The sequence below is a fragment of the Halyomorpha halys genome, unplaced genomic scaffold (assembly GCF_000696795.3).
Source record: "Halyomorpha halys isolate HHAL.00 unplaced genomic scaffold, Hhal_1.1 Scaffold965.1, whole genome shotgun sequence".
In the NCBI taxonomy this organism is placed as follows: Eukaryota; Metazoa; Arthropoda; class Insecta; order Hemiptera; family Pentatomidae; genus Halyomorpha; species Halyomorpha halys.
Genome location: NW_027114872.1, coordinates 555467 through 568675, shown reverse-complemented (window position 1 = coordinate 568675; position 13209 = coordinate 555467). Strand labels below are relative to the sequence as shown.

The window sequence follows — 13209 nt, the reverse complement described above, 5'->3', positions numbered from 1 at the left end:
TGTACAAACTTATTTTAATGATACAAAACAATTTTATTATAATTAAATAAATGAAATATGTACTTAAAATGACCTAAAGATTTAAAATGAACAAAAAGGTGATTATATTTTAGTGAGATTTTTTATAACAATTTCTTAACTGCCTTAGATATTAATTTTTTGAATTTTCCTAGTAGAACTACAACTTGATCTGAATATCTTTTCAGTATTTTTTTTTTGCATTGAAAACAAAAGATAATACGTTTTCACTTTTTCCTAAGGTTCGGTTGTATATGTTTTATTTTATGCATTCTATCCAATTACAATGATCAATATTTTGCTAGTTAATATCATGATGCATGCTACAAAATATACTTCTGTTAAAGTAAGATACAAAGGAATTAATAATGTCATATGGTAAAAAAATAAATTAAATGATTGTAGTTGAACTGGAGGGAGTCAGCTTGCCTGGAGCTGGGAATGGGGAGGTCTCAGTCATCACATCTGCTGAGGCTGGCCAGCATTTTGTCTCAATTGATGGAAAGAGGACCTATATCAGCCTGTTTGGAAGTAGCGAGGCACCTGCCATCAAACCCACGCCTGTTCAACGACCTCAAATGAAAACTACTCAAGGGTATATTTTCATATTATTCATAAATATTTTAATTGTGGTTTAATCGTAGATTTAAGGCAAATGTTGATATATGGTTGCAGATTAATTTGATAAATATATCATAGCAGTGGTCATAATTATATTTTATGATTACGAGGTGAATTTCACTTACAAGAAAAATGAATTTAGTGGAATGATAGACACAAATTATGAATATTTATCAAATTTTAGATACAATAAACCATAACAATTATGTATTGACATTTATAGAACTTATACTGGAACAAGAGTAAAACGACCTCCGCAAACAGGAAGGAGACCTCAACAACCTGCTGTACGAATAGACACATGCATTGTTGGTGACTGGAGTACATGTGACAGCGAACAACATGAGACTTGCAGAACAGAGCAAGGAGTCTCATCTTGTCACTGCTCTCCTGGATACAGCAGGCGCAGTCACAGGCAGCCATGCAAGAGTTAGTAAATGTTAAATTATTAGTTAAAACATTTTCATTTTGCATCTTATATATTCCTTAGGTCTACACACATTAAAATATTGCCTTCATTCATGTCCCCCATGTTGCATAGGTGCTTATAGAGCTATGTGGTATGAGTCTGTATACCTATTCTATGAAGGTGTTTTTGGAGAAGATCATGTCCTGTCATTCAGCTCTGCTAAGATTCCTGAAGATTTGTTCATCCTTATTCAATAATTTCTCTCACTCTCACCTTCCACTTGAACTTTATATTTGGCGTTTGGCCTGTCCTTATAATAAGAATATATAATATATAGTGCTTCCTTGTTATTACTTGATGGAGACCAATCTCTATAAATGTGCAACCATTGCTGTATGGGGTAAAGCTCATAGATAGTTTTAGTGCTGCAGCTCTAAGGTCAGTTCAGGGCAATCCTTCTTGATCCAGCCACAAGAAAGTGTAAGCCACCGACAGACATCAGCAGTTTCGTACTTAGGTGTGCAGGATATGCTTGTCTTTAGTTTAGTCTTTTATTTAATTTTTTTTTTTTTATGACAAGCTAACTAGTGATCCTCACATCATATAAGCTTTTCAAATAAATAAAGATCAAATTTCTCTCTCTTATTCTGAAGTGACTTGAAGTTCCATAGCTGTAATGGGAGTTGATTTCACTCGGCCAGTGACTTTCTGTAAGGCTTGGATTTTGGACTTTGTCTAATTTTCCTAGCACCGTTTTAGAGGAAGTTATTAAAAGCTTAGCTCTGATTTGTAGGTTGTAGTAAGTATGTCCTGGGATGCTCCCCATTTTGTCCCTGTTACCCTTTTCGTCAGTCACAATTTTCGAAGCAATATATTCAAACAATACTAAGAATCATCAAATTAATACACAGAAATTTATCAGAATAAAAAAATGCCAATAATAAAATTTTAAATAAGTTTATTATTTAGAATTTTAGTATGATACTGAAGTTCTCAACAGAACTCATTTATATCGTTAGTCTCTAATCAGCAAATGATAAACTGCCAACTCAACAATAGCTGTGTATGATGTTACTTTTAATTTTACAGGAGTGGTTTCATTGGTGACATCTGTTCAAGTGGATAAGTTCTATGACCAAAAAGTGACATGGAGCGAAAAATTAAAGGACCCAGACTCACAGGAATATCTTCAATTAGAATATGAAGCCATCAGAGCTGTAAGAAGGCTTTTTAATCTTTCATAAATCCAATATAAATTGATTCTATATCTTGTATTAGGTGAAATGCCAGTTTAAATCAACCATGTAAAACTATTTATATCATAAATAAAATATGTTCCAGATACAAATATCTTATTCAAATCATTCATGCAATGTAATTTTTTAGATGGAATCAGCAATGTCAATGACACCATTCTCAGATGCCTATATGGGTGCTAAGGTGAATGGAATCTACACCCACCCAGGATCAGCTCAGAGACCAGTTTTTGTTAATGTTACTCTCCAGGTTGAGGAGAATGCGGAAAATCTGCGGCCGCAGGTAAGAGGAGAAATCCAGAGGCACCTTTTGGGAGCTATTCATCGAAGAGGCAATAATATTGGAACATCTCATTTGTGGGCCCCAACAACCAATGGGGTTTCTCATCTTCAAGGTCAGAACAGTATTGTTGTAGTAAATATATTTATTATATTATTAATGTAATTAGAAGATGTTAGAGAAAAATTATAATGTGCATCTATAGCATGATTTATCACTACAGTATTTTTATTTAATTGTTACAATTGTTTTTGTTTCCCATATGAATTTCATGAGGCACTTAGTAAACTTGTTCTATTTACATTTTACACTTTCACAGAAGGTAAAGGATGTATAAAACTTTTGTATTATAGTCAACAGTTCATGATTTAAGGGGTTTGCCATGGTTGATTTAGTGTTATAATTTGTTTAACTACAGTTTGATTGATTTCACCTTTAGAGTTTCCCAAATAAGATGGGATGTGAATTGTTACAGAAAATGGACCATTTATAATCCATCTCAAAAAGGATATTAAACTTAACAACGTTGCATAAATGCTTTTTTATTGAATAAATATTTCTATCTCAAGTATTTCAGTTTAGATCTGTTCAATATGAGATTTCAGAATATTATATTTAAGAACAGATTATAAATAAAATAAATTATAATTCTAACATGATAAGAAATTAAAGATAATTGAGGTAATTCATTTTATAACTAACTGAATCCACTATTTTCAGAAATTGTTTTTATTTTATTTTTCATAATCGCTCAATGAGACTAAATCACTTGCAAAGTGGTATCATGATTTGGCCACTGCCAATTTAGGGTATAATTCTATGTGTTTGGTGTCTCCTATAAAAATTTTGAAAATTGATTGAGCTTGATTTGAAACTAATTGCCTCATCATGCTATTATTTATGTGATTTATTTAATGATAACTAGAATAATTCCCTTCAGCATACTGTTGGTATGTTGACTTGATGATTATATTATATAATTAACCAAGTCATCAATTAAAAGCAAATAAAATTATTGTAAATAATAATAACTTTTAGATTTGGATGAGTGTTCTTCTCCTGATCTTAATGATTGCCACAATGCAGCTACTTGTCGCAATACATTTGGTTCATTTGAGTGCACCTGTCCACCTGGTTATAAGGACGAATTTTCAACAACGTCACATAAGTCTGGAAGAAGATGTGAAACTTGTGGACCAGAATTTTGTAACCACCGGGGAACATGCTCTTATAGCAATGCTCAACCAGTCTGTCAGTGAGTAATTTTTTTATTAGAAATGATAATGACTAAGTGAACCCCAATGTTAATTAATGAAACCATAAACAATCATTACACACCTATCTCTACCTAATCCTACTAAAACTTAAATCTAAAAGATCAAACCTAAAATTATCTTTCCACTTAAGTTTTTACTTACCTATCATTTTAGTGCGGGTCAATTACCTTTTTAATTTTTCATTCTTTATCCAGCATACTTTACTGCTGACAAATTAAAAATTATTTTTGGAATAAAATTTTTCCATACAATGCATTTATTTCCTTATTTTTTTAACAATGATGGGTCTTGGCTGGAAAGGAAACATGTTATTTTTGAGCCTAAATAGCTGTTTCCACAACTAAATAGCATGACACAAGCCACTAAAACAGGACTTCTTAAATCCCTCAGCTACTTTTATAAAACTGAGGTGGATAATTGATTGATGTGTTATTCCGTACATGATGTCAAACTGTAATCCTTTGAGAACAGAAAAGGAAAACTAATTGTACACAATCAATTGTTATTTTAATTCAGATTTACCTGATCCCTATTTAAAAATCCACTTATATCTGCTGTTACGTGCTATATAGTAATAAAGAGAAATCCACGTTAATATCTGATTGTTTAATTATATTTTTTAATTTTAAACCTATATATTTACAATAATTCTCTATTCAAAGGTGCTCTGGGAACTACTATGGATCACAATGTGAGGTTGATGGTGAAGTGCTAGGAGTAGCCATTGGAGCATCTGTTGCAGCTGTTATCATTATTCTATCAACTCTCGCATGTCTTTGTATGTGGAGGTTAGTAGATTAACTTTTTTGTTTTAAATATCTTTATTATTTTGATGACACTTTGAATTGTAATTTATACCAAAATGATTTATATCAATTTGAAAAAAATTTCTTAGTAAATATATTTCTTTGTTAATATATGCCTTTCTGCATTTTCAGTCGGCGATGGAATAAAGAAGAAAAGGTGGGTATGGGCTCACCAGTATTTGGTTACATGCCATCTGGTGGAAGTAGTGTAAAAACACCAGGTATTGGTGCTCCGCCATACCAAGTTTCTCTGGAGGATAGAATGCGTTGGGCACAAATAGCTGATGTTATGGCTCACTCAACCAATCACTACGCGGTGGGTGTATGTAATCACACTATCTTTTATTTTTAGATATTTGCTTTAATTAGAAAAATTAACATTCAATGTAACTACTTAAGCTGATAGTTACTGAAATGTGTTTTTATTTTAGGTATGATATTTAAACGATTTTATTTATTGAAAAATGTTTGGTATCATGTATCTATTAAGTATAGTATCATAATATATTGAATATAGTGTCAGAATCTATCTATTTCTTTATCTTTTAAACAATATCATTATAAAAGAATGTCCTTCTAATGGAAATAAATGGCTCCTCTGTTTCTCTTTGTATATTTTACCACAATAAAAAATAAGTTAAAGAGCCATAAATTAATTGAAGTTGTGATTCAATTGACTAGGAGACAAAATTGATCATACCTCTTTTACCATTTAAAGCATGGTATTTGTAAGTTACCAATTACTCTTTTGATTAATAAATATATATATTTTTTGTTTTGGTCTTTTGTTGTAGCCTGAACCTGTTAATATCCCAACAAGACCTTCATCTGCCATGTTTGGATATGGAGGCACCCTTCCAGTTGCTCCAATGCCTTTGCCCAGGTTTGACCTAAGTTAATGTTATTTATTATTAAGAATGCCCATTAAAAATCAAATATTAATATGTTAAAGACTTCTCACCTATCTTGGAATACTGTAATACCTTAATAACAGGGAAATAGAGTTTAAAGTTTTTACTTTTTAGACGTCTGGTAGTTACTGTATGATTTAAAGTATAGATTGGCTATAAAATCTTCCTTAATTATTATTAATTTTTACTACATTGCTTTCTTTATGTTAAATTTTTAAAATAATTATATTAAGTTAGTTATTGGATGTAAAAAAAAATTAGTTCAACATTTTTTGATTGTTACAGTACTAAATTTGTTTCTTTAATTCAAAGACAGTCTTACTTTTTCTAAAATAATTATTTTAAACCATCGTGGCAAAATAAGAAGATAATGTGTACGCCATAGATATGTTTAAAAAACTCATAGGGAGAACTATATATTTTAATAAAGTATAAAAAATAAAAATGGCTTAAAAATAAAAGTTATGGCCAAAGTGATATTTTTCATTAAAATGCTAAAGCCAGTCTTGCTGGTATACCAGTAATTTTCTATCACAATAAATTATTCTTATTTCATAAGGAATAATATACCTAATACCACTCATGAACTTAACAGGTATTCACAGTGAATTTTTTTTTTTTTACATTTTTAATATCTCAATAGACTTTATCCCGAATTGAAAACTGATGAACTATAATTAGCACAGTCTTCGCCACACAAGTTACATCCCTTTCTGAATCAAATGTTGTAACAAACTCAAAACTTTATTTTTGAGAGCTACAATTTATTGATTATATTTTTGCACAAAGCCTTCAATATTACTTATATAATGGGAATCTGAAATTATTATTATTTTTCTATCATCCTGATTACAGGGCAATAAAATAATTATTTTTATAATATATGAACTTCACTAGGAAAATTGAAGTATTTATTTTTTATAATTTCAATACATTTTATTTCTAATGTTATGCCTGATAGATGTTACATTTAACTTTATAATATTTTAAACCTTTAAAATCATATAACTACAAATCAATATTTGGTTTTATAGATTGGGTCTGAGATCTGGACAAAATACAACTAGACAAGATTCTAGCAGTGAAGAGGAAGACAGAGCTGATTTGCTCGGGCGGAGCTTCCAGGTTCCTCGGCCAAAAAGTAGAAGCTCTGTTGCTGTACGTTGTTTTAACATTTTTTAAAATAATTTTTATATCAATTTCTTATACTAATAATAATTAACATGTGTGTCCTTACATTTCACAACTACTAGTGCAGCCATTGTTTATATATACTAATAGCCCCATCATAATGAATCTCCCACCATGAATTATGGTGGTTAAATTTTGAGATTCATAGTGATATGTGAAATATAGTGGTTGACCTAGAGGATTTTTGTATTTCGACTAATTAATGAAACTTCATACTCTTGGAAGCAGGCTCATCACATGAACATTATTAGTTTAACTTTAAAAAAACCTTTGTTAAAGGAGATGGGTAAAGAAATTATAGGAAAATCAACTTTATAATTAGAGTTATTTATTTACACCAAAATTACAATGATTTCATTTATTTGGTTATTCTATATTGTAGGTGATTGACAACATAAAAAAAAAAAAAAAGGTTTATTATAATTTGTATTGTCATTGAATTAATTATGTTTGTAAGGTTGTACAGTTATTTTTTACTACCACTAAAACATGGAATAAAAAATGATATTTTTTTAATAACCAATATTATGTTAAAATATTAGTCATTTTTTTTTTTTTTTTTTTTTTTTGTATGAATGCCTAATCTTAATCAGTTATTAGATAAACATGATCATTTCTTAGGTGGATGAAATAGGCACCTATAACTGAAATTTAATGTGGATGAATTGTGTGGCACTGATAATTAAGATTAAAATGGTATTTATCAACTTCAATAAATATTTAGATTACTACAGATATTATTGGAAGGGGTCAGTGGTAGCAGCATGGTAACAGCGTGGAAGTGGTAAGCGTGGTACATTGGATCGAATCCCTGTCCCACCCAGGCTTTTTTCAAGCACAAAATAATGCAAAACTAACTGACAACCACCCCACCGGGGATTTGTGAGGCCCGTTAGCCAATGGGTGGCACTCACAAAAAATAGGCCAACCTAGCGAAAATAACCACATCAAGAAACGCGCGATGTATTTCCTAATACTGAGAATATTACATCTTAGTATTGGGAAACACATCGCGGGAGGACTTAGGCCTCCATGGTCTGTTGCCCATAGAATAATAACAGATATTATTGATAATAATTTGAACTGTACATTATCTATTAATATGTTAAGCTTCTGAAACCTTAAAATGCTGAAATAGTATTTCAAAATACTCTTTAGTATATAAATTTTTCTGTGTAAAAAAACATGAAAATCCAAAGTTGAGGATGTCATGGCATCATAAGGATGCTTTTCTCATAGTCAATAGTTCATGCCCAGCTTAAGAGTTGGGGATCCATCAGTTAGTCTCAATGCTACACAGTAGTAGAGGAGATATCAGGAAGAATAGATGTTAAGTGAAGCTAATTCCAATTAAGATGATGGAATTTAATTGTCCATTTTTAGTATCTTTTTTGATTTCCTAAAAGTATAGAAAAATCTAAGAGTGCAAAACACATTTTTTTTTTTTTGGCTGCCAGATTTAATTTTTAAACAGAAACCATTTAAAAAATCTTATTATCTTAAAGCTATCTTCACTCAACAGAAATTAAAAACCTTGGTTAAAATAGTATAAACATGATAAAATTTGAGCGCAAATGGAGATCTTTATGTGCAATGATTCCTGAGATACAGTTTTTCAAAAACCTAAATTGCTTTCCAAATAAGGAAAAATCAACATTTTGTGAATTTATTTTTGCGAATATTATGGGAACAGGACACTGTCAGCTGAACAAATATCTTTTTAAGATGAGTTTAACAGGGCCACTAATGTGGAGGTTCTGCAGCGAAGATGATGAGACTGCCTATCAAATCATATGCAGATGTGATGCATTGGCTTGGAAACAATTCTTCATTTTTAGATGAGATTCTATCATGGACCTAAGCTTTATAGAACAGTTGATCTGTGCACAATGTCTAAATTTTAAAAGGCATCTGGCCTGTTTTGAACAGAGTAAAGGATGGCATACAATGGAAAAAAAAAAATATATTATGGAAACTGCAACGAATGGAGATTATTATTAGAAAATATTTTATGATACACTTACCTAACTTCAATTTGAATGCTAATAGACATCTTTACATTTATTAGCTCTTGAGATATTTACCTAAATAAATTTACAAAATATTGATATTCTATTATTTGGAAAAAAAATTTTAAAAAAACTGTATCTTGGGAACTATCAGCAGTATGTACTGATGTCTATTAGAACTTAAATCAAAGCTGGATTTAAATGGATGATAAAATAGTTTATAATGGATATCTTTGTAGTAGTAGCAATGCCTATGATAATTTCCAAATTAAATTCATAAATTGTTAATTTTTTGTTATTTGGAAAAACTCACTTAATTTTGATAAGCTGTTTCTCAGGAATAATTAGATGTGCAGAATTGTATTAACACTCAAATTGAAGCTATGTAAATATACCATAAAGTAGTTTCTAATGATCATGACTATTATTCTTTTCATAATAGTTTCAATGATATTTGTGTTGTGGATCAGAGAGGGTTTTATAACAAAATCCAAAGAGTACTTGATGCACTAACAGATGCCACTAGCTAACTGACCTCAGACAAAGGAAACAGACCACAGCACAAAACACTAAGTCTTCACCATCCCTTTATTAAATACATATGGTCAACCAATAATCTTCTAAAATAAATTCACATGTTGATATCTCTTTATTTGAAAAAAAAAATGTTGGTTTTTAAAAACTTTAAATCTGTATTTTGTAATTGATAATTATTTTTAAAAGCTAACAGCATAATCCATTTCAATATGAATTTTCTGTAAATGATAACACATAAGATTATTTTATGAATTTTGGCAAAAATGCATTTGATATATTTAGATTTTTCTTGACTTTTATTATGTCAATAAGATAGAAAAATGAGAGCACGTCTTTGTGGGAATTAGTTCCACCCAAACCTATGTTCCCTCTACTAGATGAATGGACACCCTACATAATTTGTCAGGCTTTCAAGTAAGATGATGACTAAAAGTCTTTTATTCATGGCTTTTAATGTACAAAATAATAAAGCTAATATAATTAACATATTATTCATTACCACTAAGAATAAAAAAAGATTCTACTAGATAAAAATTACTAAAAGTAAAGAATAATAAAAGCCATACTGGTATTTCTTGTGCAACATTGTACTATGGTAGTGGCACTAAAGTGCTCATTATTGTCATTCCTGTTCAAAGGGTGGGTTATCAGTAAGTTTCTAATGAACATTTTGAATTCCTTCTCATAGGAGGAAGAAGTATAATGAAGAGAGTAAGCTACCAGGAAAAGTGAGGCCAAAAAAGATGGATATGTCAGAGAAGGAGTAGGGCTGAATTACCAGCTGCCTTCTGTCTCTATTTACATTTCAGTTATTGAGTTATTCTTTTGAGTTAGCCTTTTGCACAAATTTCTTGGTTAAAGTACAAATTTAATCTCGAGAAAGGGTTAATAGATTTTCATTTTTGATGTACTAAATTAATGAAAATAGTAAAAACATTGAGAACTGAAAGTCTAAATATGATATTAAAATCCTATTTATGCAATACATGAATAAAAAGCTCATATTATTTATAAAACTGAAAATATTTATAATTTGTAGAACCAGAGTGGTATTTACTACGATGTGGACTATGAACAGCAGCAGGGTGACCACTTTACAACTACAAAATCACATCCTGGCTGCATCGCGCTCAACACGTATACACTAGGCAGGGCACACTACTACAGAACATGAACAACGTACCTGCCACCATGCCTAGATTCTAAAAACTGTGATTAATAACTATGAAGAGATATTAAAGTGAAAGAAAAAATGTTTACACAAGTCATAAAAAAAATCTATTATTATATGAACATGTCAAACAACCAATTACACTAATTATGACAAAATAAAACAGGGACTTCTTTTGTATAATACTCAGTAGAATTTTTATTCTGTATAGTTGATTTTAAGATTATTAATTATGCATTTTGATTCTTGAAAAAATTGTTTAATTAAAAAAATATGTTGTATTGAAGAATATTTTCTTCAATGACGATGTGCTTTTTATTTTCATTTAGTAACTGATGGACATATATGTTCATGTTCACTTCCTTTTGATAAACCAAAGTTATTCTATGTTCAGGTACATAATTAAAGAATTATAAATCCAAAAGACAAAATTCTTTTGTGGTATAACTTGAATTCTTTTGTGTTGTAAATATATAAATATATATACATAATTATATTAAAATGGATATTGTCTATTATTAAGAGCTAATTTAGTGATAAAATAAGTTATTTTACCTTATAATGCTGCTATTAATTTGGATTATGACCTACAGTGATATTTATATTTTAAATTGTTACTGGGAATTTTTGTTTTAACTATGTACTTAAAACAAAGACTATGAGTTTGGAACCAAATTATTTACTTATATATATATGTGTACTTTTATACTAGAGATAAAAATCAGTACCGAGGAAACAAAGTTCTTTAAATACTATTTAAGGAATCCAGAAATATTAAAAATATATATATTTTAATCTTGTAAACGGTTTTATAAAACTATATTCAATGAAACTACAAAATTAACTATGTAATAATTAAATTGTTGTTTTCAATATTTTCCCCTTGTACATTAATACAATATTTTATTTATTTTGAAACATAGTAAAAATATTTTATAAGTGATGCAAGGATCACTCCTCTTTAGTAAAATTAGCCTTAATTTTTGCATGAACTGGTTAGAATGATAAATTTGGAATGATATTGGTTATTAGTTTTCATACTATAAAAGTATGAAATAAACCTAATCTCTCAACCATTGTTTAGTTGCGCTTGTAGAGCAATGAATTCTCTATTACAGTTATAAATCGTATGTTTTAAATTTATTTCTTGGGACTGCTCAGATGTGCAGTGAATTGCAGTGGCATAATTTAAATATATATTTAGTTTTGTTTTTTTAGTTAAATAACTTTCTCTTATTTTAAATTTTAAACATTTAGGAAACACACAGCATTTTTATCTTTTTTTGATGTATGTAAGAATAAAAGTTATTTAATTTGGGCTAACAAGAAATCTCATGTTAATAGAGGCTTATAATAAGAATGATGGCCTTTTCTAGACTCAAATAATCTAAAATATAATGTCTACATTAAAACTAAAAATATGTACACATTTATTTCATGTGAAATAAATGATTTTTTAAATAAAATATGTTCATCACTCTAGGTAACCAAATTATGTTAGCCAGCAGTTTTATAATTCTCTTAGGAGTTCTGTATGTATATTATGAAATGGGGAAAACTAGAAATGTTTGTGTTTGAACAATTACCTTTAAAGTTTCAAATAAACCGATTTTTAACTTTAAGGGTATTTGTTTGATGATAATTGAATAATGTTAATAATTTATATATTAGTAAATTATATTAACTAGATTTCATTTTTAAATTTAAAAATAAATGTTTCCTTTTTAATGAGTCTTGTTTATTCCTTTATTTTATTTAAAATAATTTATATTTTGTATAATTGGCTGTTACTGTTACTGGTTCTGGTATTTGGTAGGTGAACAAGTCTGGCAAGTGGCCTTCTTTTTGCCAACCTCTGGCGGCTATCTGAGTTGCCCCTGCATACTAACCAAGGTGGGATTGTCAAGATTCATTCCTTGGAATCACCAAAAAATGAATGTTAACTGCCTCAGGTTGGAATCGAACCCACAATGATCCAAACTGAGCACACTAGGACCTGGGCCAAACCCGCACTGCCGCCACGTCCCTATAATTGGCTGTTGGATGTTTTACAAAACATTTTTTTTTTTAATTATTGATATTGAAGGGTGATAGAAATTTAATGTGTTTCTCTATATATTTGGATGATCTGTGTACTACCAAATTGTATAAATGAATCTAAACAATAGCCAATAGAAAGTTGTGAAACAGTATACATTGAAACCAAAAGTGATAAGCCTGAATCATCTTATGTCTAACCTCATACCAGACTTCAGTATTTATTAATCAGGATTACCCAAATTTCTTAATTAATGATTATGTTACTAGAGAGTGCAGAAAAAAAACATTAACAACCGACATAAAAATACAATGTTATTTCAATAGATTTGTTTTATGACAGTTAAACTGATCATTGTGGATCATATTTTTATATTTTTAAAAGAAATTCCATTATATTAAGGAAATGAAATTAATCCTACATACTAAGCCTAAGACAAAAATTACAGAAAATACTTTTTAAAAAATATATAATAAATTGTTAATATGAAAAAATATAGCTGTCAATTTCAAGACTTATCAATAAAATTGTACAGATATTAATAAATTACACCATTAAAAAACTTGTTGACCATATAATCTTCGACCATTTTCAAAAGATATTTTATGTGAACATCGTAGTCTTAATATTAAATAATACTACTCTTAGAAGTATTTGTTGAATATTAAAATTTTCTTTTAAAGCT

General features: G+C 29.4%; 1 protein-coding gene across 3 annotated transcripts in view; it reads left to right on the top strand.

The window, feature by feature from the left end:
* LOC106687458 (uncharacterized) overlaps positions 1–12214 on the top strand; it is a 92674-nt gene extending 80460 nt beyond the window's left edge. For 2 of the 3 annotated variants that reach the window (XM_014431358.3, XM_014431356.2), the window contains exons 4-13: positions 424–613; positions 863–1068; positions 2138–2265; positions 2435–2699; positions 3623–3839; positions 4524–4649; positions 4800–4989; positions 5462–5550; positions 6613–6736; positions 10355–12214. In XM_014431358.3, coding sequence (XP_014286844.1) covers positions 424–613; positions 863–1068; positions 2138–2265; positions 2435–2699; positions 3623–3839; positions 4524–4649; positions 4800–4989; positions 5462–5550; positions 6613–6736; positions 10355–10489 — 1670 coding nt within the window. In that variant the 3' untranslated portion in view covers positions 10490–12214. The remainder of the gene's footprint in view (positions 1–423; positions 614–862; positions 1069–2137; positions 2266–2434; positions 2700–3622; positions 3840–4523; positions 4650–4799; positions 4990–5461; positions 5551–6612; positions 6737–10354) is intronic. The other variant, XM_014431357.2, reaches the window with a different exon arrangement.
* The last annotated feature ends 995 nt before the right edge of the window (positions 12215–13209 follow it).